The sequence below is a fragment of the Leptonychotes weddellii genome, chromosome 12, assembly GCF_054177405.1.
Source record: "Leptonychotes weddellii isolate Sample4059 chromosome 12, ASM5417740v2, whole genome shotgun sequence".
Classification (NCBI taxonomy): Eukaryota; Metazoa; Chordata; class Mammalia; order Carnivora; family Phocidae; genus Leptonychotes; species Leptonychotes weddellii.
Window position 1 is genome coordinate 42,365,695 of NC_138380.1, and position 25,286 is coordinate 42,390,980.

A 25,286-nucleotide genomic window follows, 5' to 3' on the forward strand; every position below is an offset into this window, starting at 1 on the left:
ATGGAGCCTTTCTTGTTGAAAAACTGTTCTCCCCAGCAGGCCCACCAAGGCAAGGGGTGATTGGCAGCCTGCACAATGTGTAGACGATGTCTCAACTCCAGGAATCTTATCAGTGTAACCTCTGACCTGAGGTGATTACATTTTAAATAAGTCTATTCACTGAACACCTTTATTAGAGAATGTCTATGGGAACTCAGGCATTGGATGATTTGAAATAACTCTTGATATGGCTGAGGTTGGGTGACTTAGGCCAAGCTATTGAAGCAAGGCAAGGTTGTAATTAGACATGGTGTAAAGACTATTCAAAGATTGGCCCCCACAAAGGTCTTCGATTAATAATAAATGAGGGGAAAAGCAGGCTATTTGCACAAGCAGGTGGTGGATGACTCTCCCTGGGTACAGAGCTGCAAAGTTTTATTGCCACTTGGCAATGCACACGCGCCAGGTCTTCAGCCTCAGATCCCAGTGAACAGACACATGGGTCCCGTTGCAGAGCAGACTGCCTGTGGGACCAGCACGTTCCTAACTGGATTTCCCTCCAGCCATGGAGACTTTAAATAAACCTCTGCTTTTGTTAGTCACTTTGAGACACATGAGTGTGTTCTGTCACACCAACCAGTCTGTACCAGAGCTACAGGCATCCGTCTTGATCCCCTGACCAGAATCCATGTGAGCAACAGAATACCACCTTCCATTCCCACTGAGCGAATGGAAAGAGAAGCAGGAAGGTACTTAGAAGATTTGGAAACTAATAGGCAAGTAAGACCAAATGCAGGGTTGATGAAAAAAAAATCTAAATAGGAATCTGACCAACATAGTAACAGGTGAGAAAAGTAAAAAGAAGAGAGGAAGGAAGGAAGGCGGGAAGGAAGGAAGGAAGGAAAGAAAGAGGGGAGGAAGGAAGGAAGGGAGGGAGGAAGGGAGGGAGAGAGGAAGAAAGCCATTCATTGTGAAAATTAAATGACACACATCAGGAGTTATGAAATGTGAATACATTCATAAAAGATAAATGATTGGTGGGTGATAGATGGATGCTATTAATCATAGGTCTATCACTAGGTCCCTTTCTCTTTCTCTGCTTCTAACCATCTTGGCAAGAATCTTGATCTTCGGGCAGAAAACTCTTTTCCAAAACATACCAATGTGACACTGCTCATGTATAGGTTTTCCAAACCCAGCGTCTGGTTATTTTCACCATTGTGCAAAAACAGGAGACCCCGCAGAGCCGCAGACGGCCCTCAGCAGGAGTGAAACCCGGGCCAAGCCCCAGGTTGCAGCTCAGAGAACACGCTGTCCAGTTAAATGCCACATGGACTGGCCTCGGAAAATACCTGGTGTTTGTGTCCCCCAAAAGTTGAACAAATGGCAGGATCTTTGAAAACACTTCACAGGGTTTGTGGGAATGATGGGGGGGGGATCTGGCATCTTAGCTAAAGTACGCATATCAGTGGGCCCTTGTCAATCACAGCGAACATGCAGTCATGCTTAAGAAATGTCTTTCCCCTCTCAGATTCTCTGTCACTGGGTTCATCTGGGTTCCCACAAAGGAGCAGCGAAAAATCTAGTAAGTTAAAATGAGGTGTGGGAAGGTCACCAGAAAAATAGCAAAGAACAATACTCCGCATCTGAATGAATGATTTCTTTCAGGGCGTTAGTTGTAGCTTTGTGATTTTTTTATTTGCAATGTTTTTGAAATTGCAATTTTTTTTTTTGGTGATTTAAAATAAACAAAAGTAATCAAATCGTCCTGACTCTCTAGGCAATTATGAAATTAAATTACCTGCAGTTATCACTAAAACAAAGGTAAAGACATTTCTTTTACACAAAATCGAATATTCTGAATAATTCAGGGGTCCAAAAGAAGACTTCTCAGTGTGAATGTCTGTTTCAACAAAGATACCCTGTTTTGTAGTATTAGATCCATGGAGTTTCTAATTACACATATATGTCTTGGCAGCATTATTATAGTTCAGGTTTACCTTCTGCATCTAGGGATATGAAAGATTTGTATATGTCACTGGTTCTGACCCTCCAATAATAAGTAATGAAAATTCCTATTTATCATTTGTAGGATCAAGCCAGTGTGACAGCAGAAAATAGCATTATTTATTTGGCCCACATTACTATTGTATACAATCTGGAGAAATAAATCCCTCAATCCGTTTAGGAATGTTCTTTTCCCAATTAAAGTTTCAGTGACTCTACACACAAATACTGATTTTTACCTTTTTCCATTTGCATTTTAATTTAAAAAGTCTATGTTGATTTCATTTCTATAATACAGCGTGTTTATGTTCTCAAAATCTTAACTTCTTATCCTGGGGGTGCCTTTAATATTTAATTTTTACCTTGTTCAGTTACCTTGCTCAGTTCATAGCTTTTTTATTTATTACTTTACTTGAGTTGATTTCTTTCTTTCTTTTTTTTTTTTTTAACACTGTGAAATTACCCATTTGGCAATCACATCACTAAAATGAAAAAGTTCTTCTCTCAATTATAAAAGTCAACATAACCCATGATTATTAAGAAAACTATTCTGTACATCAACCATTGTTTATTTCAGAATACAATCAAGTACCATAGGCTAGAGTAAAAGCTTAAGGATAGTGATCTTTTTTTTCCACTTAAAATAATAAAGGTAATCAAACCTTCCTGCCAATCTAGGTGATTGTGAAATTTAATTACTAGCAGTTATCATTAAAACAAAGGCAAAGCAATTTTTTCTACACATAATTGAATATTCCAGAAGAAAATTTCTGAACAGTTCTTGGAAAATGTATTTAAAAATTAATTTTAACCTGATTATTTCATTTGTTATGTCTCAGTTGGTAATGCAGAATAAATGACACACCCGGGTGTTGCGGTTCAACAACAGCAAGTGAGAACATATTCTCAGGAAAATCAGATAACTTTGAGCTTAATACTGAGTGAATTATTAGATCTTTACTCTCTGTGCAAACACAACCAAACCTAAACTTTCCACATCTATTCCTCCAAGAGAGGTTTAACCCATATTATTCGAGTTCACACCTCCATATGTGTGGAGGTGTGAATCAACAGTTCAGATTCAACAGTTCCTTTTTTACTGCTCAATTGCCCAAGTATGTCCTAAGGCTTCCAGAGAGTTGTTCCATCAAACCCACTGCTACCTGAACAGAAAGAAAACCTCCCACCCACGTCAGCAGCAACAGTGAGTGATCTAGCATCTCTCTGCACGCTGCTGCTAATAGATCTATAAGCATAACCATCCAGAGAAGAGACACCACCTACAAAATGGATCAAGAGCCCTAAGAAAGGAAGTTGAACATTAGGCCATGGACTTCCCCATCTCCAGGCCTTTGCCTAAGCTCTTCCCTCTTCCCGAAATGCCTTTCCCCCTCTCTGCTCTCTGGGAAAAAAATCCCACTCATCCTTGAAGCCCCAACTCATATGTCACTAGTTCTGACCCTCCCTGCCTACTGAGGGAATCACTCCCTTCCTTGTACTCTCTTCCACATAATTCATTTTATCCAACTGGAATATAGATTACTATCTGTCGTCCATCTCTGCTACTGGATGGTGAGGGAAAGGATCCTAATACATCTTTCTATTCCAAACTCTTGGGACAATGCCCGAAACCTAAAATACACTTAATGACTGCTTCTTTAATGGACCTCAAACCTCAAGGTCAAATTTAACGTGCAATGTAACAAATTTTATGTGTGTTGGACTTATTTCTGCACCTAAAGGCTGAGCCATGAAGTGCCTTCTATCTCATTCCTCAAAGGAGCAAAATTTGTTCACAGCAAACACCGACTAAGTGCCACACCCTGGGCTAACTGCTCTACACACATTATCTCATTTAATCCACGTAGCATTCCTATGGGTAAGTCCCGTTATTAACATTAACCTTATCTACAGATGAGGAAATTGAGGCTTGGAGAAGTTGAGTAACTCACTCCAAATTATCCAACTGGTCAATGCGGCAGCCAGAACTCAAGAACAATAATCCCAGAACTTCAGAACTAGAAGGAATCCTAAAATCATCTTCCTCACTCAGCCTCCTTGAAACTGAGGCTTATAATATTTACTTCCTGGCACATAGTGGGCCCTATGTGAAAACAATGATGAATAGATTGATGGAGCGCCCTATTTTCTCAGACTCTGGTCCTTGCCTGGGAGAACGCAGCTGCCACCACAAACAGGCTCTATTCTTTAGTGCCCAACACCTCTCACAGGTGTGAATTGCTTGTGTCATCTGAATTATTCATGATCCACGCGATGGGTAAGTGTGCTTAAAAAGAGAACTACAGCTTCTCGTGTTTTTCAAGACAAAGTGTCTGATTAATTGGTGTATTGAGCAATATAAGTTCATGGGCCAGTCTGATCTACATCAAATAGTATATCGATGCCTGCTTTCTGAATTTCGGTGTTCACGTAATTTCCCAGTTCCCACTGAGATTTAAAATAGTGGTAACTAAAGCAGGAAGGAGACCCATCATAAGCATCTCCATCCTATCTGCAAAGCAATTACCATCATCTAAAGCTCATACTGTGTGACTTCAAACCCACGTATTTTTCTGAAGCCTGAATTCAATTTTTCGATCAGGTTTCTTAAGCTACACCAAGATCTGAACGTTCAGATGCCACAGCATCTGTAATTTATGCCATCAGTAAATCATGTGAGAATACTGCCTTCTTGTCTTTTCTCCATTCTTCTTTCCCGTTGCCACCTCTCCCCCGCCAGCCCCTTTTCTAGTGGGCAGTTTTCTGAGAGGGCTAACCATATGCTAATCGTAAGCCAACATCACTGTATTTTAAATTCAATGTTAGTCGACCAAAATGAATTGAAAAGCAGCAGCAGTGGTTTGGGGGTACTAAAAATACGCTGTAGCATTTGCTGAGTTCTCAGAATTAAAACCACAGGCAGTCAACTTGTTGCTGCTCTTAATAAGATATGACTGTTCTGCCCCATTGGCTGCTACTACCAGCAACTTGAACTATATCATATGCCTAACAACATTGTGCTTTTGATTAGTTGGCAGTGATCAAGAAAGGAGGTGCCATTTCCCAGGAACTGAACCTGCCAAAAAAGATAACAGATGGCTTTCAAGGGATCACCTTGTGCCACATCACAATCGCACCTTAGTCAAACTCGCCTTGTATTTATGATTAAATTAGTTACACATCTATAGGTATGGCAAATTTATGACAGGCTAGCTGTCCAATGGCCCCAACCAGGTGATTGTTCTCTGAGTTTAATGTCCAGGTAATTGTAATAATAATAAAAAAACACACAATAGGAATTAATACAATATTAACATATCGAGTATTTTCCTTAGGATTTCAAGACCCTCTTGACCCCTGCAGACTGTATACTACACTAAATGTCTTATCAGCTATGCCTTTAGGGTTTGTCATGAAAGTTTTCAGTGACCAGAGAGGTACAAGAATTCTACCTAATGCATCATTCTGATTAGAAACCTGTCATACTCAGAAACCAGAGGGTCTGTTTCTATTGATTCCTATTCCTTCAGATTCATTAGCAGTTTTTTCTCTTCAATGAGACCTGCTGATCAACCTTAAAAAAAGCTGAAAGAAGTCCTCCCTTTGCTCACTTGAAAACAAAATGTATGCCTGGAAAGTGAAATTAGAGAGTATCATAAGAAAATGTCCAAGAGGCCACATAGGAAAATCACACACACACACACACACACACACACACTTGTAAACCGGCAAATTGTCAGAGGTTGGGCTCGACCTTCCTTCCTCTAACTCGCTTCAATCAGGACCAGAAACACAGAATCCCTTCATTACTTCTATCTCAAACCATGCCCCAAGCTTGTGTCTCCACGGAGCTAATTTCTGAAACAAACAAAGAAAATCAGGTCTGTGAGGAGCGAGGGTTGTCGCCCCTCTTCCTTGGATTTGGGCATCCAGCCCGGCGGGCGCCCAGCGTCTCCCCAACCTTCCGCGCCCCGCTAGCCCAGCGGCGCCAGAAAGTGCGAGCCTGCCCTGCTCCTTTCGCTTCTCGCCTGCTGCTCCCCAAGTCTCCAGAACACTCGCGTTCGCACACTAAGGGCGCCACCGCTCTCCCACCTCTGTGCTGTCAGATGTCAGGCGCGGAGGTGCCGTGGGCGCCCCGGGTGCTGGCAAACCAAACAAGTGTCACACCGGGCGCCTGCCCTCACTCCGAGACAGGGGGCAGGACGGCCACAGGTAGGCTCTACCCATCCCGGGGTGCGGGGCGAGGGCAGGGGGCAAGAGACCCAGCCTGCGTCCGACGGGCTGAAACTCACCGGAGGACACCGAGGAGCCGGACAGGCTGGAGTTGCTGGACGCTGCCATCTCCGCGGCCCGCGCGTCTCTGCTGGCTCAGCCCCGGTGCGGACGCCGCCGCCGCTGCCCTCGCGCGACCGCTCGCAGCCTTCGCGGCCCCCAGCCCATGGCAAAGTCCTGGGGACGCGCAGAAAGCACCAGCCTCCGGACTCTGCCGGCACTTCCTGCTCCACCAGATGACGCGCTGCTGCCGCCGCTATTTATTTGTGCTTTCCGTCCCTCTCGGCGCCTTTGCACGCTCTTCTCCGGGTGTCGGGGGTTAGGTGCGAGCAGAAGGAGGCCGAGGGGCGGCCGGAGCGGACTAATTGTGCCTCCAGTCGAGCCCCAGCTGTGAGCCGAGCTCCCCCGCGCGCGGCTGGGACCACCGCGCCCGGGCCGCCCGGAGGCGCCCCGCCAGCTCCTGCACCCTCCCCTGGGCTCCCGCCTCCCCGGCGGCACTTCGGGCAGCCCGGGCAAAGGCGGCAGGAGCCAGACAGACAGAGCGACCTCCCCCTTCTCCCTCCGCCCCAACTCCGCTCGCGCGCACACAAAGGAAGGAGAGGAGACGCGGGAGCTCGGGGGCTGGTTCAGCTGCCGTGGGCTTGACAGCTCCTGCGACTGGGGCTGGAGGAGGAGGCTGGGGACTGCCGGGCGGGGGGACGCTGGACCGGGGCGCGAGACCCCGAGGTGCTGGGGAGGCCGCCGGGGGGCGCGGGGCGAGCGCGGCTGCGATGCGCAACCGGGAGTGGGGAGTGGGGAGAAGGTGGTGGGGCTCGCTGTCCGTGGCCAGGCTAAGGGGCGGCGAAGACAGCCGGGGTGGGGGATCCAGAGGGCGAAGGCGAGGTCACTATGGACAGGGTGCGACCTAAAAGGGGGTCTGGGATGCCAGAGAGGCTCTGGAGAGCTTCTTCCACTCCCCTCCAAATTGTCCTTTGTTACTCTGGAGCTGATGGTCCCTACCGTGCAAGAAGGTGTGTTTCCCAAAACACCCTCAAAACACCTAGCAAGACCCGTCCAGAGGCACTTAAGTACCCCCAGCCAAGGACAGTGACTAACGGGTCCACTGGGCTTTTGAGGTTGCCCTTCAAAGAAATAGAGATGTTCCTAACATGTCATCAGGCCCACACAATGCCAGGTGTCAAGAGAAAGAGGTTCTCTGACTTCGTCTGGTAAAGGAACCTCACAAAAGACTTGGCAGCAGGTCCAACTGTGCCCTTTCAGGATAAGGAATTGCTTAGGTGTGTGAGAGAAAGAGACTTGAGCACAAGGTGTGTAGCTTCCCCCTGTATTTAAGCCTAAATTAATTTCACTGGGAGGAGATATCATACAGATTTTTTTTTTTTAATCTATTTCACACTCCCAGCAGGGTAATCGGTTCTTTCAATCCTGAAGCAACAGAAAATTGTGAAATTTGAACAGAAATTGTTAGATCAAAGGAAAACGCAAACATTAAAGGAATGAAAGTACTCTCATTATGTAGCAAAGTGGAAAGTGTTCACATTGGGGTAGTTCAATTTTTAAAAACATGGTTAAAAGGACAGAGTCAATTTAAAAATTGTCAGGAGTGACACAGGCACAGCAGACAGTCCTAGGGGGGTTACATCAACCACGCAGCCAATGAACAGTGAAGGATAAGTGTTGAATAATCATAATATGCACTCATGTCACATTTTCTAGTTGATTTAAACTTTTTTAAATTCCCTTCAGGATGCCATCCCAACACATCTTCCCAATAAGGCTCATTTTTAAAAAAAAAAAAAAAAAAAAGCAGTTTTCTGAATAGCTGAGGGCTCATGAGCCCACCTCAACCACATTGAGTCTTCCTGACTCTCATCTACATGGAACTTGGAACACCCCTGCCTGGTATAAAGAGACCCGAGGACACCCCCCCCCCAAACGCCGCAACACACACACTCCTTTTTCTCTCCTTTTGTGCCATGCAGGCTTGATGCAGCCTAACCTGGAGTCCATCAGGGATATATGGCCCATCACAACACTAATCTCTCCATCAGAACTAACTTCCTGTTTTCCCAAAGTTCTTCTGATCAAAGGCACATCTACTTGATTAACTAGTAACCTATGTATCCCTCCAGACCTTTAGATGGTGGACTGACCTGGCTATGTCACCTAGTAGGGTTGACACCCTCTGGGCTTCGAAGAAGAAAGACAACACAGGAATTCATACTCTGGTTCCACCACTTATTAGTTACATGACCTTGAGCAAATTACCTACACTCAGTGAGTCTCAGTTTCTCCACCTGCCACCCAAATCTTGATACTATAGGGTGTTATGAAGACTAAATGAAATCGTGTGTATAAAGCCACAGTGTACCTGGCATACAGTTTGTGCTCCGTGATTATAAATTGTGCACCTGAAAGGCCAAATCTATGATTTGAACAACTTCTGCTTTCTCCATTGCATCTGGAGATAACTAATCAGCAGTGACTTGTTGCATCAGGGGAAATATCTAATCTTTGGCCCAAGGTTTATATCTTTCTTGCCCCAAATTGGGCAATACACAACAGGTTCCATTTTTCATCTCTGAAGTCTCGCAAAAGGATATCAAATTCTACTTCTGTAGTCAGATGATAATATTTACCTTCACAGAACTTTGCAGTCCTTAGTTAGGGAAAGTAAAGCATGGCGAGGTGGAGTTGATTACTTCTATTATCTCAGACTGACTGGACATAATATAAAGGGAGGGGACAAAGGGGAATTTGCTGTGAGGGTACTACCCCACAGCCAGTCTGTGCTGTACAAAAGTGGAATGAAACAGAGACTAACTTTTTCCCATGGGGTTCAGAGACCAGAAGAAGGATACAAGGCCACCAAACATGCTTACTGAATAAAAACAGGATGACTGGGAAAGCTTAGCCTGTTGGTACGAGATGAACCATAATTCCAGGGCCTATTATTTTGAAGAACAAATGGAAAGCTCCAGGTTCAGAACTAAAATCTGAAAGTTGATCAATAATTTAGATTGTTAAAGCCACAACAAATGGAGAAAACTCAGCAGGCATGATTGCTCCCTATCATTTTTCTTAGCTTCAGAGCCCTAAAGGCTGGCTGTTCCTTGCAAAAATGTTTATAATATCAGTAAATTAGCAGGAGGTGGCTGAAATAAGATGCTAACCCCTCCTCAGTAGGCTCATGCACCTGTTTGTGGACCTTCCAAAGCATTTCTCCAAATGAAACAATAAGGATATTAATTCATATATGTCATTCACTCACTCACTCACTTACTCATTCATTCATTCATAGGCATTAATTCCAGCTAATGCCTATTTGTCAGTGGAAAAGGGAATATTGGTGCTGCAAAAATCTTAGGCCTGTTTGAAAAGTGAGATTTTTTTTAAAGATATGTCTACCTTCTTTCTTCAAATATTAAAAGACTTATGGGACGAAAGGAGTTTTGTTAATAATTTGGTCTATTAAGCATTATTAACAATTACCATTTTGTTAGCATGAAAGCTATTTTAGCATCTAAAGCCTTCCCACCTTCCTTCTCCAAATATATTTCCTGTTCTCCCCTTCACACATGCGACCCCTTCTCACTGTGCCCAGTACCACTGAGGGCTGGCAGCACAGGCCTTTTCCCGTGCCCTCCCTGCTGAGCATCTTGTACTGTGAAGGGGTAAGTAGAATGCACCTTCTTGGAAAATCTTCCCTGATCCCCAAGCCAGAAACCAGCTTTCCTTCTACTGAATTCCTCTAGTCTTTCCCCTGTACCTCTCTATTGGCAGATGCTCTGGTTTTGTTTTGATGGTAATTTTGGAACCTGTATTTCATTTCCCTACTCTATTAAAAGCTTCCTGGGGGCAGGATTTCTGTCTGGCCAGCTTTTGTATTCTCTACCAGGCTTTACACACAATAGGTGCTCAGGAGATATTTGTAGAGTAAGTGAGTAAACTAAGGAACTAATAAATCCATAAATGGTTCTCAGGTTCGCCAGTGACTTTTCCCATCTGACCACCAGGCAACAAGATGATGGATAACATATCTGGAGCACAAAAAGACGTTGATGGGCATGTAATGACGCTATCTTGCTATGAATAAGAAAAACTGAAATGGTGAAAATATAAGAATACAATTTTGATGGAGCAAGTGTTTGTAATCCCCACCCGTAATCACCGGCTGTTACAACTGATACAATTTATTGTTTACAGAGTAGCTCTTATGTTGCTGTAATTTGTTTATTTTTGCTCTACTGTTCCTTTGAAGTCTAAAAGCAGCCAAGAAAACACCACAGGGTGAAGTGGCTGTTGTGGTTGGAGCTGGGCTCCCATGTTTCAGGCCCTCTGGGGTGTTTCTTTGTGAAGGTCATTCCTTTCCTCTGTGCTAAGCACAGAATGAAATATTCCTTACTTTCAAGATTAATCCAGTGGCCAGCATTCAAGGAAGAATAGCGGGGCTATTTGTCAACTAGCTTTAAATATTTTATGGCAAATACTCTACTGTACCCTGGAAATTGGTCTTTTTGCCATCAATTTCTCAACATCGATATACTCTTTGTTGTAGGGAGAAGCATTTCCCTTTGTAGTTTAAGCTGTGCTTCTAATACAAAGACTCCTGGTCCTGTTAAAGAGAAAACATTGGCTCTTCGGGGGTAACATCAGGCGTAACTAGAGGCAGTAGCTGAGAAACCCTCCACTTCTTCGGAAGAGGTGTGTAGACAGCCCAGGGTGGGCTTAGCCAGCAGACAGCTCCGACGCTGCAGGTAGCAGCCCAGCCTCTGAACAAAAGGAGTCCACACCTGGGGTGCAGACAAAGGGAGACTGCCTCTGCTACCCAATTCCCAATTCACATCGCTTGCTGCTTGGGGACCCCTAGTGGCGACACACGTGCCACAAACAGGTGTTCCTGAATCTCCTCACTGAAGTGCAGAGGGGTCCTGAGGTATCGCCCTGAGCTTCCTATTTAACCACTTAACGTGGGGGGGGTGGGGATCAGACACGCACGCATGTGCGCGCGCGTGCGCGCGCGCGCGCACACACACACACTTGTATCACGCCATCAGCTACAACCTCTTGGACTTGAAAGATGCAGAGAGGGGGAGAGAGACAGAGAAAGAAGTGAGAGGTTTTTTTCTTTCTGAAGGGAAAAAAAATCAGTTTAGAAACTCATGATAGAGTGCAGAAACTCATGAGGTATGTTTTTTTCTGCATACTGCATCTTCTGGCTTTGTTCTCCGACATTTTAGATTACAAAAATCTTTTCTGCCTTCAATATCATAAGAGAAATCTAAGATAAAATAAGTGAAGAGTGCTCTAAGTCTTCTTCGGGCAAAAGTGTGCAGTGAGTTTGTTTCTCGTGTCATCTGGGGGGTACCCATGGCTTTCTGCTCCTGTACTATCAACATGTGCTTTCATAAAGGTATTCGATGCATTTATTCTCTGCTGTTCATGCATTTATGCATTCACTAATGCATTCAGTCATGTTTATTGAGCATTCACTATGTGTCTGAGTGTAGTGGACCCTAGGAAGAAAGAAACAGGAAAACTACATCCTTGCCCTGGAATATTTGACAACATGATCCCCTCCACCTCTTTCTGGACATTTACATCTCTGCCGGAACGAGGTTTCAAGCTATAGAAATCATCTCTAATTAGGAAGTACATGTATTATCCATTTTGGTATCGACTTTCTTTTCAGCAGATTTTTAAAAATAAAACCTCTAAAACCACGCCTCAAAGTCTGTTTCTAGATAACTGGCATTTTTTTTTCATCCACAGTTTTAGCTTGTCAGCTCAGAGAACCAAGCAGATACTCAGAATGTGCTGAGCCTTCACCCCCCAGAAAAAGTTCTGAATCAATATTTTCATTTCTTTCCCTGTGGCAGTTATAGATTTGATAACAAAACAGAAAAATCTTTTTAATTTGTTTTAAGGAGGGAGAGTAAGTGGGCACTGGAGGAAAGCTAAGAGACACAATATCTGGGTCAATCTTCTGGTATAGGGAAACATATTTTAGCCTTTTGCAACTATTCTGGATTGGTTTGTAAAATGAGGCATGAAGAAGTGATTTTGGAAAAGTTTAATGTGTATCTGTGGAGTCAGACAGGCCCCTTTCCATCCTAGTTCCTCATTTATTATATCTGTGACCTTGAACAAGTTATTTAATCTTAGTTTTCTGATCTTTAAAATGGGGTAATAATACCTAGTTCACAGAATTCGTGAGGACCAAATGAAATAATAGATGTAGTACCATGTCTGCTACATAAAAGCCCAGTTAGGAGTTCTGGGTGTCTGTGCCTCAGAGGCAAGCATGGTGTATCTACACCTACTTTCCCAGAGCAGGCTGGGAGAATAATGATCTGATGCAAAAGTAATTTTCATCTCCACCTACCCCTCCTGTGTGACATCACTTGTATGAGAGAACAGCAAGACATATGAGAGAGGCCTGGGCTTTGGAGATAAATCCAGTTCAAATCCTAATTCTGCTGCATACCACCTGGTGACCTTGGACAAGGAACTTTGTTTTTCCTCTTTCTTAGTGTATTTATCTGTTAAAATGGTGATAATAATGCCTCATCTTTATGTAAAAGACAATGTAGGAGTATACTAAATAATATTAATGTACAACAAGTACTTTTTACCTATAACAGTTCCTGGGGAATGAGTGGATGTTGCTAGGGGGTTGTGTTTCAGAATCTCCAGGGAGTAGTGTGTGGAATATAAAAAAAGAAAGCACACTCAGGTTCTGTGTCTCTCTCTCTCTCTCTCACACACACACACACACACACACACAGACACCCCACACAAAATGGTAATGCCTCACATGGGGACATTTCCCCACCAGTCTCCTTGAGTAAGAATCCTGGTAGAATGTGAAAGTATGGTACAGTGACAGAGGACAGGCAGGTTACTTAATCTCTCTTCCAAATTTGGCTCCTATAAGATAAATGGAAGAAAACCAACAGTTGACGACTTGCTACTACTGCCATTACTTTATTTTATTTATTTATTTGACAGAGAGACAGCACATGGGAAGGGGGAGGGGCAGAGGGAGAGGGTGAAGCAGACTCCCCACTGAACGCAGAGCCCAACGCAGGGTTCGACCCCAGGACCCTGAGATCTTGACCTGAGCCAAAGTCAGACACTTCATCGATTGTGCCACCCAGGCGCCCCCTGGCATTACTTTTATTATCCGTCTCAGCACCGCCACCCAGTGATACAGAAAAATCACTTGCCACATAATAACCATTTATTGTGCCAGGACCAGGCTCAGCACTCTACCTTCTCATATATTCACAACCAGCCTGAAGGGAGAATCATGATCTCCATTTTCCTTTTGGGAAAACTGAGGCCAAAAACCTTGGGTTACATATTAATCAAAATGCGGGACAACCCTGGTGGTAGGTACTATCATCCTCACTTTATTTGTTTAAGAAAACCAAAATGAGAGAGGGTAATTTATCAAGGTTATAGGCATTAATTCGAACCCAGCTTTGGCTGATTCTTTTCAGAGCATGCCCCCCCCACCCCCCACAAAAAAAGAAATTACCTTTTAGCTGAAGTTTCTTTTTGCTTTTTTGGTAACTATTTTCCTGCTTCAGCCTTTACTTAAGAAAGAAATGAAATCTTTAAAATACATCTTCTTTGCTTTAAACACTCATGTTTTTCTATTTGAACATGGAAGGATATTGTCATTCCTTGCCTAAAGCACAAATCATTGGGCAGGCCAGACTCTGGAGACTTTGCAGGACTTGTGTTCTGACCCTAAGGGCCTGGGGAGCAAGAGGCATAGTGTTAGGGAGAATAAGAAGGTGTTTGCCCAAGTGAGGGGGTTTCAGGGAGCCAAGAATGCTCCCTAATCAAAAACTCTTTCCTGATATTTGCAAATGACATATCAGAAAAAGGGCTAGTATCCAAAATCTATAAAGAACTTATCAAACTCAACACCCAAAGAACAAATGATCCAATCAAGAAATGGGCAGAAGACATGAACATTTTTCCAAAGAAGACATCCAAATGGCCAACAGACACATGAAAAAGTGCTCAACATCGCTCGGCATCAGGGAAATCCAAATCCAAACTTCAGTGAGATACCACCTCACACCAGTCAGAATGGCTAAAATTAACAAGTCAGGAAATGACAGCTGTTGGCAGGGATGCGGAGAAAGGGGAACCCTCCTACACTGTTGGTGGGAATGCAAGCTGGTGCAGCCACTCTGAAAACAGTATGGAGGTTCCTCAAAAAGTTGAAAACAGAGCTACCATACGACCCAGCAATTGCACTACTGGGTATTTACCCCAAAGATACAAATGTAGGGATCTGAAGGGGTACGTGCACCCCGATGTTTATAGCAGCAATGTCCACAATAACCAAACCATGGAAAGAGCCAAGGTGTCCATCAACAGATGAATGGAACAGGAGATGTGGTATATATATATATATAAATATAATTCCATTATATATATATAATGGAATATTATGCAGCCATCAAAATGAATGAAATCTTGCCATTTGTAACGACGTGGATGGAACTGCAGGGTATTATGCTGAGCGAAATAAGTCAATCAGAAAAAGACATGTATCATGTGACCTCACTGATATGAGGAATTCTTAATCTCAGGAAACAAACTGAGGGTTGCTGGAGTGGTGGGGGGTGGGAGGGATGGGGTGGCTGGGTGATAGACATTGGGGAGGGTATGTGTGGTGAGCGCTGTGAATTATGTAAGACTGTTGAATCACAGACCTGTGCCTCTGAAACAAATAATACATTATATGTTAAAAAAAAAAAAGAAGATAGCAGGAAGGGAAAAATGAAGGGGGGGAAATCGGAGGGGGAGACGAACCATGAGAGACTGTGGACTCTGAGAAACAAACTGAGGGTTCTAGAGGGGAGGGGGGTGGGGGGATGGGTTAGCCTGGTGATGGGTATTAAAGAGGGCCCGTACTGAATGGAGCACTGGGTGTTATGCACAAACAATGAATCATGGAACACTACATCAAAAACTAATGATGTAATGTATGGTGATTAACATAACATAAAAAAAAAAAAAAACAACTCTTTCCTATCCAGCTTCCAGATACTGGAAGTTCCAAAATGAGAACTTTCACTTCTTTGACTTAAACAATGCTGTGAACACATGTTATAATCAATCACTTCTGGGGGACCTCAGAAATTAAACCAAATAATTACTTTCACCTGAGTAAGTTTCCTTGTCCCAAAAGCTGATTTTAATACCAAGGGGAAAACCAACACATAGGACAAGGGTATGCAACCTTTAATACTTCTATAGAGTACCTGGGGGTCTTGTTAAAATACAGACTCAGATTCAGCAGATGTGGGGCAGGCCCCAAACCCTGAATTTCTAACAAGTTTCCAGATGATGCCAACAGTACATCACCATGAGTAACAAGTGTCCTCGAACAACGGTTCACAACTCTGGGTGCATGTCAGAGCCACGCAGAAGGCTTTTAGAAATCCCAATGGCCAGACTGCACCCCAGAACAAACAAATCAGAATCCCTGTAGGTGGGAACCAAACATCAGTATTTTTAAAAAATTCCAGATGATTCTAATGTACTGCTAAGATTTGGAAGCACTGACAGGAAGATGGGATGGAGAGAAGAGATTATAAAGTCAAGGAGGTCAGTGGGGAATAGCAAGGGCTAATGTTGCTCCATGATTTTGCCAGGACTGTCTCTGGTCATAAAGGAAGGAGAGAGAATCAAATTCTTGTCAAGACCTTTCATAAGACCATTAACTATAGCGCTAGTGATGTGAGAAAATAGAATATAAGCTAACATTAGCACAAAGATTTCTTAATCAATGTGGCACAATTTATCCTCAAATTTTGTCCACATTATGATTTTATTTATTTATTTTATTATGTTATGTTAGTCACCATACAGTACATCATTAGTTTTTGATGTGGTGTTCCATGATTCATTGTTTGTGTATAACACCCAGTGCTCCATGCAATACGTGCCCTCCTTAATACCCATTATGATTTTAAAAATATATTTCTCAATGAATCAGCATAAACACCATGCGCTGACTTTAGGACCACTCCCACCAGAGCAGCCAGCTGCCAATGAGGCAGATGTTTGCCGGCAAATCCACTCTATCATTTCTCAATCAGAAAGAAGATTAGAAATGGGATTTTCAGCTCAGATGGGGTTGAAGGGTGATATTTATGCCAAAGAAATACTTCACACCACAGCTAAAAAAAAAAATTGCTTTGGGGAAAAAAATACCCTCAACTTCTTATGTGTTATGAATATAGGAAAATGAAACTCTGGGCTTGGACAGGAAGCTGTGGTATCACAGATGAATTCACCTGCTTTCCACTTCCAACAGTGTTCACGGCAGAGAGACAAAGAGTATTTTAGCTGACTCTTTATATCCGAAGAATTTATCCTCATCCACATACACTCCCATTCCTCAGGGTTGAAACTTATAAGGTGGTGAGTTAAATAAACCAAAATGTTTAGAGCAGTTAATTCAGTTATGATGATTAATTTTATGTGTCAACTTGATTGGTCCATGGGGTGACCAGGTAATTTATTTTTAAGATTTTATTTATTTATTTGAGACAGAGATAGTGACAGAAATAGCGTCAGAGATAGCAAGAAAGAGCATGAGTGGGTAGGAGAGGGAGAAGCAGCTGAGCGGCTGGCTATTTTTTTAAAGATTTTATTTATTTCCTTGAGAGAGAGAGCACATGCAGGGGGAGGGGCAGAAGGAGAGGGACAAGCAGACTCCCCATGGAGCAAGGAGCCCCACGTGATGCTCGATCCCAGCACTCTGGGATCATGACCCAAGCCGAAGGCAGACACTTAACCAGAGCCACCCAGGTGCCCCAGTGCCCAGGTATTTGATCAAAAATTATTCTGAGTGTTTCTGTGAGGGTGTTTTTGATGAGGTTAACATTTAAATCAGTAGACTGAGTAAAGCAGATTGCCTTCCCTAGTATGGGTGGGTCCCATCTAATCAGTTGAAGACCTGACTAGAACTAAAAGCCTGACCCTCCCTTGAGTAAGAGAGAACTCTTTTTGACAGCCTTCAGACTACAACATCAGTTCTTCTGTTGATTTTGAACTTGAACTGAAACACTGGCTCTTCTTGGGGCTCAAGTCTATTGGCCTTTGGACTGTAAATAAACCATCAGCTCTCCTAGGTCTCTAGCTTGCTGACTCACACTGCAGATCTGGGACTTATCAGCCTCTGTAAGCATGTGCCTCCATATATAGAGGAATTGGCATAAGCCAATATATATTGGCATGAGCATGCGTGTGTGTGTGTGTGTATATATATATGTATATATATATATACACACACACACAAATATATACATATATTTGTATCTATCTACACACACACACACACACATACCCTATTGGTTCTATTTCTCTGAAGAAGCCTAATAATTCATAAGGGTAATTTTTTTCACCTTTCGTATCCCTCCAGATTTTCTGATTTTTCTATAATGAGCATATATAATCATTGATTTTTAAACGATGAATTATTAAACAAGCAACAGGAAAGCTCATGTGCTCTTACATCACAAGCGTCTGTACTTTAGATCAATGCTGCTTTTCAAATTTCAGAACCTATAAACATTACTTGGAGATCTGTTAAGACTGGGTCCCACCCTCAGAGATTCTGATTCAGGAGGTCCAGGGCTGAGAGAGAAGTGTCTGCGTCTCTCCCAAGCCCCTGGGTGATGTTACTCCGAGAATCCTGCTTTGAGCGGTAAGGTCTATGATCATTGTAATAGAGATCACAGCCCCTTTCTAAGGGACTTTTACTCTCCTCCTGTGTTTACACACCCCCAGTTCAGCCCTTTAAAAAATTCTGCTGTGTTTTGCAGTTGTCTTTCCACCTGGCTTTCTCATGAGATGAGAAGATTCTGGAGGGCAACAAGGGTGTTTTGCCATTTTTGCATTTCCCTTCCCTAACCCAAGAATATTTCCTGTAACAGAATTTCAAAAATGTTCGTAGAATCCAATTGTTTATCTTTGTTCTGGTTTCCCAAACCACCTGAAGACGACAGGCTATCCTGATTATCCACACAAAAGGGCAGAAGCAGAGTTAACACAATAGGATGCTGTCTGATATTGTCTTCTGCCCTGTCCAAGGAATTTAATTTTCTATAAGCCTAGCTCTAATTCTCTTTGGGACAGTTATACGGAGAACCTTAATGCTTCCTACCCTCTTGTGACATTAAGGCCTTTCCTAGTGAACATTAATGACCTTGGGGAACACTGAGTTTGCTCAATTTGTATTTCCTGACATGTAAGAACATGGAATTGTGTAGACAAAATGTTCCAATGTTGAAATGGCTTTTTCATTTCTGACCCAAATGTGTGATATTGGATAAAAATATCCTAGAGCTATACATGGGTAATACTGACTGAACTTGACAAGTAGTTGAATATGATGATCTGGCAAGACTTAGGAAAAGGTCTGAGCAATATTACAACTTTCTACATTTTCATTCAGATTTGAGTCTTCCTGTCTCCATTCTGTTACACTCTGTGTCATACCATAATGACTAGCTTTAGTTTCTTAACGCTGTTTGCGATCTTATTTTATTGTTGTTAGAACACTATCAGGTTCATACAGTTCTTTTAAGGCATTCAGAGTAGAAATCTTTTGCCGCTGCTAACCTTCTTCTGCCCTCCTACTTTTCAAACTGTATCATTACCTTCTCTTTTTCAGAGCTTCCTGTCATAGCTTCATAATAGAAGTTCAGCTTGTTTGCATATGCATTTGCATGTCTTCATTAAGAGGAAGATGGCAAAGTGATTAATGAGTGTTATTCCTCATTTCACAGAAGGAATATGTCTATATTTTATGTTCAAAGCACTGAAAGAAATAGTCCTATGTTAGCTTAATATCAAATCACTTACTGTCTATATGTTATTTAAAATGTTTTCTTGTAAAAGTACATACTCATGCTAACTGTAGGCATATTAGAGGTAAAGGAGAGATAAGTAAAAATAAAAATTGTCCATATTCCCACCAGCATGCATAAATACATTAATGCTGTGGTTACTTTTCTCCCTGGGGGGATAAGCAGTTTCGTAGTCTGCTTTCTGCATTTTATGTTATGTAGGAATATGAACATACATGTGGAAAAAACCTTATCAGGACCTACATCAAAAGCGCCTACCTTTGTGTGTTGAAATTATTATAACTATTTTAGTTTTTCTATATTGTGTAATTTTTTAAATGATTATATTTTACTTTTATCATTGGAAACAATAAGAAAGCTACCTTCATTTTGGAATGAAGTATTAAAACTTCTCCATGTCATTATATATTCTTAATATGATTTTTAATGGCTATCTGAAAGTCCACTGTATGAATCTACAATAATTCAAGTCATTATTCCTCTACTGACTGACATTTAAATTGTTCCACAGATTTTGCTTTTTGTGATTCATATCGGGATAAAAATTCTTGCCCATAAATCCATGGGTGCCTTTCTGTTTATTTTCTTAGGCTTGATTGCTGCATGTTGAATATGTCAATGATAGGGCTAGCAACCGTACAACCCTACAGAGCACCAGACACAGTGTATTCTACATAAATGGTGCAAATTCAAAACACAATGTAAGTGGTGTCTGCGGGAGTAGAGCAATGACTAGATATGGTCAAAGGCTATGAAAATGTTTAAAGGCCTTGATAAAATTTGCCAAATTGCCTTCTGGAAAACTTGTCTCAATTTATACTCGTTCCCAGGACTCACCCCACATGTATCAAATTTGAGAATTAGAAATATTTTTAAACCCAAATTTGTGAGGAAAAAATGGTAACTCATTGCTGTTTTCATTTGTATCTATCTGATTAATAGTGAGATTTAAATTTTTGCTTATGTCTATTAATCATTTCTTTTTTTTTAAAGATTTTATTTATTTATCTGAGAGAGAACGAAAGCAAGAGAGATCACAGAGGGAGAGGGAGAAGCAGACTCGCCGCTGAGCAGGGATCCTGAGGCGGGGCTCGATCCCAGGACATCGGGATCACGACCTGAGCCGAAGGCAGACGCTCAACTGATTGAGCCACCCAGGCGCCCCTGGCTACTAATCATTTCTATTTCTTCTTTTGCAAATTGCCTATTCACATCTTTTGCCAAAAAAACCATAAGTACTGAGTCCCAATGACAGCACCAAGAGTTGTAGGTGTGTGATTTTACTTATTTTCCCCAATTACACTGCAACAATCATTTTAAACATCTCTGTATTATAAATTAGAACTCTACGAGGTGAATGGAAGTTGCAGGTCTTGCTCAGGATCCCACAGAAATTGATAGGACTTAGATTTGAACACAGCTCTACCTCCAGAGCCTGAGCTCTTTATCACTGGATTATAGTGCTCCTTTATCGGTATGTCAATGTCCTTATTGATTTGTCATAACTCTTTATATAGTAATTATAATAAACTTTGGTCAAATTTGTGGCAAAGGTATTTTTCTTGGCTCGTTACTTGCCTTAGCGTGATGTACTATAGATTTAAGTCTTCATATTAACTTACATGACTTCTTTGTATATTAATGATATGAGCTCTCTGTCATATTTTTAAAATGTTTAAAATGTGAATCATGGTATTATTAAAATGCTTAGGGTGAAATGATATTTTCCTTTCTAAATAAAAAAAAACTATTGGAGTAAAGACTGACTTTGGAATATTAAGAATGGAACACATGTAACCATGATACGTGAATATTTGGAAATTAAACAAACTACATCATTCTTAATGAAGGGACATCTTAATCCTCAATGGTGTTTCCACTGTCTGCAGGAAAAATAATAAACTGAAAATGTAAGACAAATAACAGAAAATCAAACAAATGCTTAACAATGTAAATTATTCTAATATTGTCAAAATAAGATGATGATTAGAGTAAGTTTGTAATTCCTAAGTTAATTGGCTGGAAATAGTAAATAAGTCCTCATGTGCACCAACTCTTTAAAATCTTATAAAGTAGAAGAAAAAATAAACTTAATGAGCACAAAAAAAGCCCTACCAATTCCAGTTCTTAACTGTGCTTTCCATTTATACTATATGGAATAGCCGTTAAGTATTTTGTGTGTTGTAATTTGAGAAATGAATACATAGTAATTATTTCTGGTCCTTCTCCTTAGAAAAGGATTTATTTACATATGTCAGAATAATTCTACTTGGCAAAGGATATATATGTAAAAAGCTACTGAGATATTAATGTCTGCCTTGTTCTTGTTGCTGAAGGAGACTTGGGTAAGTGTGAGAATTTTTTTTCCTACCCCATGAAATCTTTGTGTTGCGTCTGGGTTCTTGGATCCCCGAATGTCTGAGGGTGGTCAGACAAGTCTTGTATGTCAAGATTTCAGCCTGAAGTTTCCTAGCAGAGCATTCAGGAGTTCTGTCTCCATCAAGGCTGACTGAGAACTGACGCTAGGTGGGGGGAAGGCACAACTGGTCTTACCAGGAAGTGAAGAGACCAAACTTCCTCAGGACTTGGGGCAGGGGTGGTGCTTCTTAAGGATGGCAACCATGTCCACTGCCATGCAGTGCTCTTTGAGGGGACGGAACTTTCTGAAGGGTCTTCTCAGATAGCAGTGTGACCTAACACAAAGAAGACCCATGCTGAGACCTGGAAAAAGAAAATGGACGTGCAACTTTCAACAGGACCACAAGGACTATACATGTGTCAGCACCAGATTGGAGGATGGTCTCCTATTTCCTGACCCCATGAGAGACCCCTGAATTCTCTGCAACCCTAAGGAGTCGGGGCACCACTAAACTATGACTGAGAGGGTGGAAATCCTTGTTAGCTCTGCTAAGGGGGTTCCAGATTACTAGATTATTAAAAAGAAAATAATGTAACTTTTTACCCCCAACTGTGGAATTAATTAACACCAAGTACTCATTCACTAAATAATAACTGAGCCCCTACTATGTGCCAGGCATAATTACAGACCCTGAGGACATAATAGTGGACAAGGTCCCTACCCTCAGAAAGGTCATGCTTTAGTAGGAGATGTGATTAACTTTAAAAAGATAACTTCAATATTTAAAAAAATAACTCCAAATATTGAAAATATTGGAAATGAATGTTCAGATGGACATAAATTGGCTCAAGCAACATCTGTCTGAGGATGTGACATTTCAGGGAAGACCTGATCTTTACCAGGTCTGGTAAAGGAAGTATCAGATCCACAATCCTGAATCAGATATAAGCTGGGCGTATTGGAGGAAGAGGAAGATCAGTGGAGTTGGGGCAAAATGAATGAAATGGGGAGCCCAGGAGAATCAGGCCAGAAGGCTGAGCAGGTGCCAGATCCTAACAGCCATAAAAGTCAGAGATTTTCTGTTTATTTCTGGACACAATGAGATGCCACAGAGGCTTTTAAGAAGAGGGTGACCTGCTCTGATTCACCCTTTGACAAGATCACTCTGGCTGCTGTGGAGAAAGGATAGGAAGAAGAGCAAGAGGAGAAGTGGGTAGAAGGCTATTCCAATGGTTTAGAAGAAAGAGATTGATGGTGCAGACAGAGAATGGTAGCAGTGGAGATGGTGAGACACTGTCAGACTTAAGATATAATTTGAAGGTGGAGCTGACAACATTTGGTGGTGAATGGGATATGAGGGGTGAGGGAAAGAATCATCAAGATGGCTCCCACGTTTTTGGCTGAGCAGTTGAGTGGCTGGTGGTACCATTTGCTGCAATGGTGAAGGCTGAGGGAGGGATGAGCTTGGCGGGGGGTGAAATCAGGGGTTGTATTTTGGATATGTGAAGTTTAAGGTGCCTGTTAAAATTCTAAGGAGATGCCAAGTAGCATTGCTGGGAGAGAGGTCTGGCTTGGAAAGAGATTTGGGTTACAAAGACGGATAGATGAAGAAATGGATGGATGGACAGGCGGGTGCATGGTTATAGAAAAGAGGGGTGGGGGCATAGAGAGAAAAATGTATGGATGATGGAAGACAGACAGATGAAGACAGAGTGAGACAGGAAATGAGGAGAGAGAAAAAGCAAGTAAATTAGAAAAAGAGTATGGTCTCCTAAATGGTATGAATAACTTTTTTTTTTAAGATTTAGTTATTTATTTGAGTGAGAGAGCGAATGGAGGGAGGGGCAGAGGGAAAGAGAGTATCCAGAAGCACACTCCCTGCTGAGCGTGGAGCCCCACATGGGGCTTGACTCAGGGCTCGACATGGGGCTTGATCCCAGGACCCCAAGATCATGACCTGAGCTGAAATCAAGAGTCAGCCGTTTGGGGTGCCTGGGTGGCTCAGTGGGTTAAGTGTTTGCCTTCAGCTCGGGTCATGATCCCAAGGTCCTGGGACTGAGCCCCACGTGGGGCTCCCTGCTCAGTGGGGAGTCTGCTTCTCCCTCTCCCACTGTCCCTCCCCCCGCTTGTGTGCTCTCTCTCTCTCAAATAAATAAATAAAATCTTAAAAAAAAAAAAAAGTCAGCCACTTAACCAACTGAGCCATCCAGGCACCCCAATGGTATGAATAACTTCAAGCAATCCGAAGATGAGAAAGGAATAAGTTTTCCAGTGAGTACATTTTCTTAGTGTCTCTGTGCTTGAAGGCAATGTTCACTAAGCTAAAAATAATTTACCTTAAGGAGATAATTTTTTGTATTTACCTCTTCGTTCTATGCATTTTTATTTCTTGGTGGTTTCTTTCGCATTAATTGAATTTTTCTCATTTCATTTTTCTCTCTATTCATTTAGAAGTTATAACTATTGCTATTTGTTTAAAAATTGCCATAGACATTTTTAGACACACATTTGAGTTAACAACGCCTAATGTTAATCTACATCCTTACTATACAGACCGTCAATAGGCAGGGCATGAGTCTGCTTTAACTCTAGTTACCTGGCTCCCTATGTTTTGCTCTTCCTTCCAGTATTTTAGCTCAATCTTGTTTTTTTCAATACAGGAAATTAGACATTATCATTGTTGTTTTACACTGTTACTGTTTAGATTTAAACAGAAGTTTCTGACTTTCTTTGCTCAAAATTCTTTCTTGTACTTTGGACTTTCCTCAGTATTCTTTTTTCCTCTTCCTAAAGCATATGCTTTTAAAATTTCTTCATGAGGAATTCTTAGTAGTAATCCCTTTCTATTTTTGTCTGTAAATGTCTTCATTTTGTATTTTCTTTTGAATAAAAATTTAGGTTTGTATAGAATATAAGCTGACCATTAATTTCCTTCAGCACTTTGAACATATTTCATTGTGTTCTGACATGTTTTCTCACCAAAAAGAAGTCTACTATTAATCTAATTATTATTCCTTTTTTGGCTATATTCTCTGTTTTGTTGCTTTTAAAAGTTTTTTCTTTCCCTCTCTGTTTGGTGGTTTTGAAGTTTTCCTACAGTGTGTCTAGGTGTGACATTATCCTGTTCAGGATTCATTGGCCTCATGAATCTGAGGAGCCATGTCTTTTTTCATTTCTGGAAAATAGCTGTCAACTCTTTGAATATTACCTATTCAAAAACCTCAGTGATTTAGACATATGTTAAACTTTCCCATTCAAGGCTTCTTAACCTGCCTTTCATATTTTTCATTTATTTGTTTCCCTGTGCTCTCTGGTGGGTGATTTATCTTCCCCTTCATTAATTTTCTCTTCTGCTGGTTATCCATCAACTAAATATCAATTTATCTAATCTGCTGTTTATCAACCCAGTTGAATATATAACTTCAATTCTTTAATTTTTCATTTTTAGGATTTCATTTCATTATTTTTCATCTTTTGGCCTGTTTTTCATAGTCTCATGTTCCTTTAACACACTTTTTGATTTTCTCCCACACTCTTTAATCATGGTGCTGAGCATCTTCTTTCCGCCCCTTCTAAATCCACTCTTCCCCGTACTCCACCCTGCTCTGTGCCCCGACAGGTCGAGCGCTGGACTACACGGATGGGGTCCCTTGTCCAGAGAGGTTCCTGCTTCTCCCCCAGTCCTAGCAGACCTTCGCTTCCTATACAGCACTCAGACCCAAAAGAATTTCATTGCTTCTCCCAAAGGGCAGATGGCTGAT

General features: G+C 41.8%; 1 protein-coding gene and 1 long non-coding RNA gene across 4 annotated transcripts in view; both read right to left on the bottom strand.

Annotated features, from left to right (window-relative positions):
* Nucleotides 1-6,760, bottom strand: part of CHN2 (chimerin 2) — a 290,315-nt gene extending 283,555 nt beyond the window's left edge. For 2 of the 3 annotated variants that reach the window (XM_081800343.1, XM_081800344.1), the window contains exon 1: nt 6,279-6,760. In XM_081800343.1, the coding sequence (XP_081656469.1) occupies nt 6,279-6,327 (49 nt within the window). In that variant the 5' untranslated portion in view covers nt 6,328-6,760. The remainder of the gene's footprint in view (nt 1-6,278) is intronic. The other variant, XM_081800345.1, reaches the window with a different exon arrangement.
* Nucleotides 1-25,286, bottom strand: part of LOC145716528 (uncharacterized) — a 338,765-nt gene that overhangs the window by 294,008 nt on the left and 19,471 nt on the right. The gene's annotated exons all lie outside the window — the stretch shown is intronic.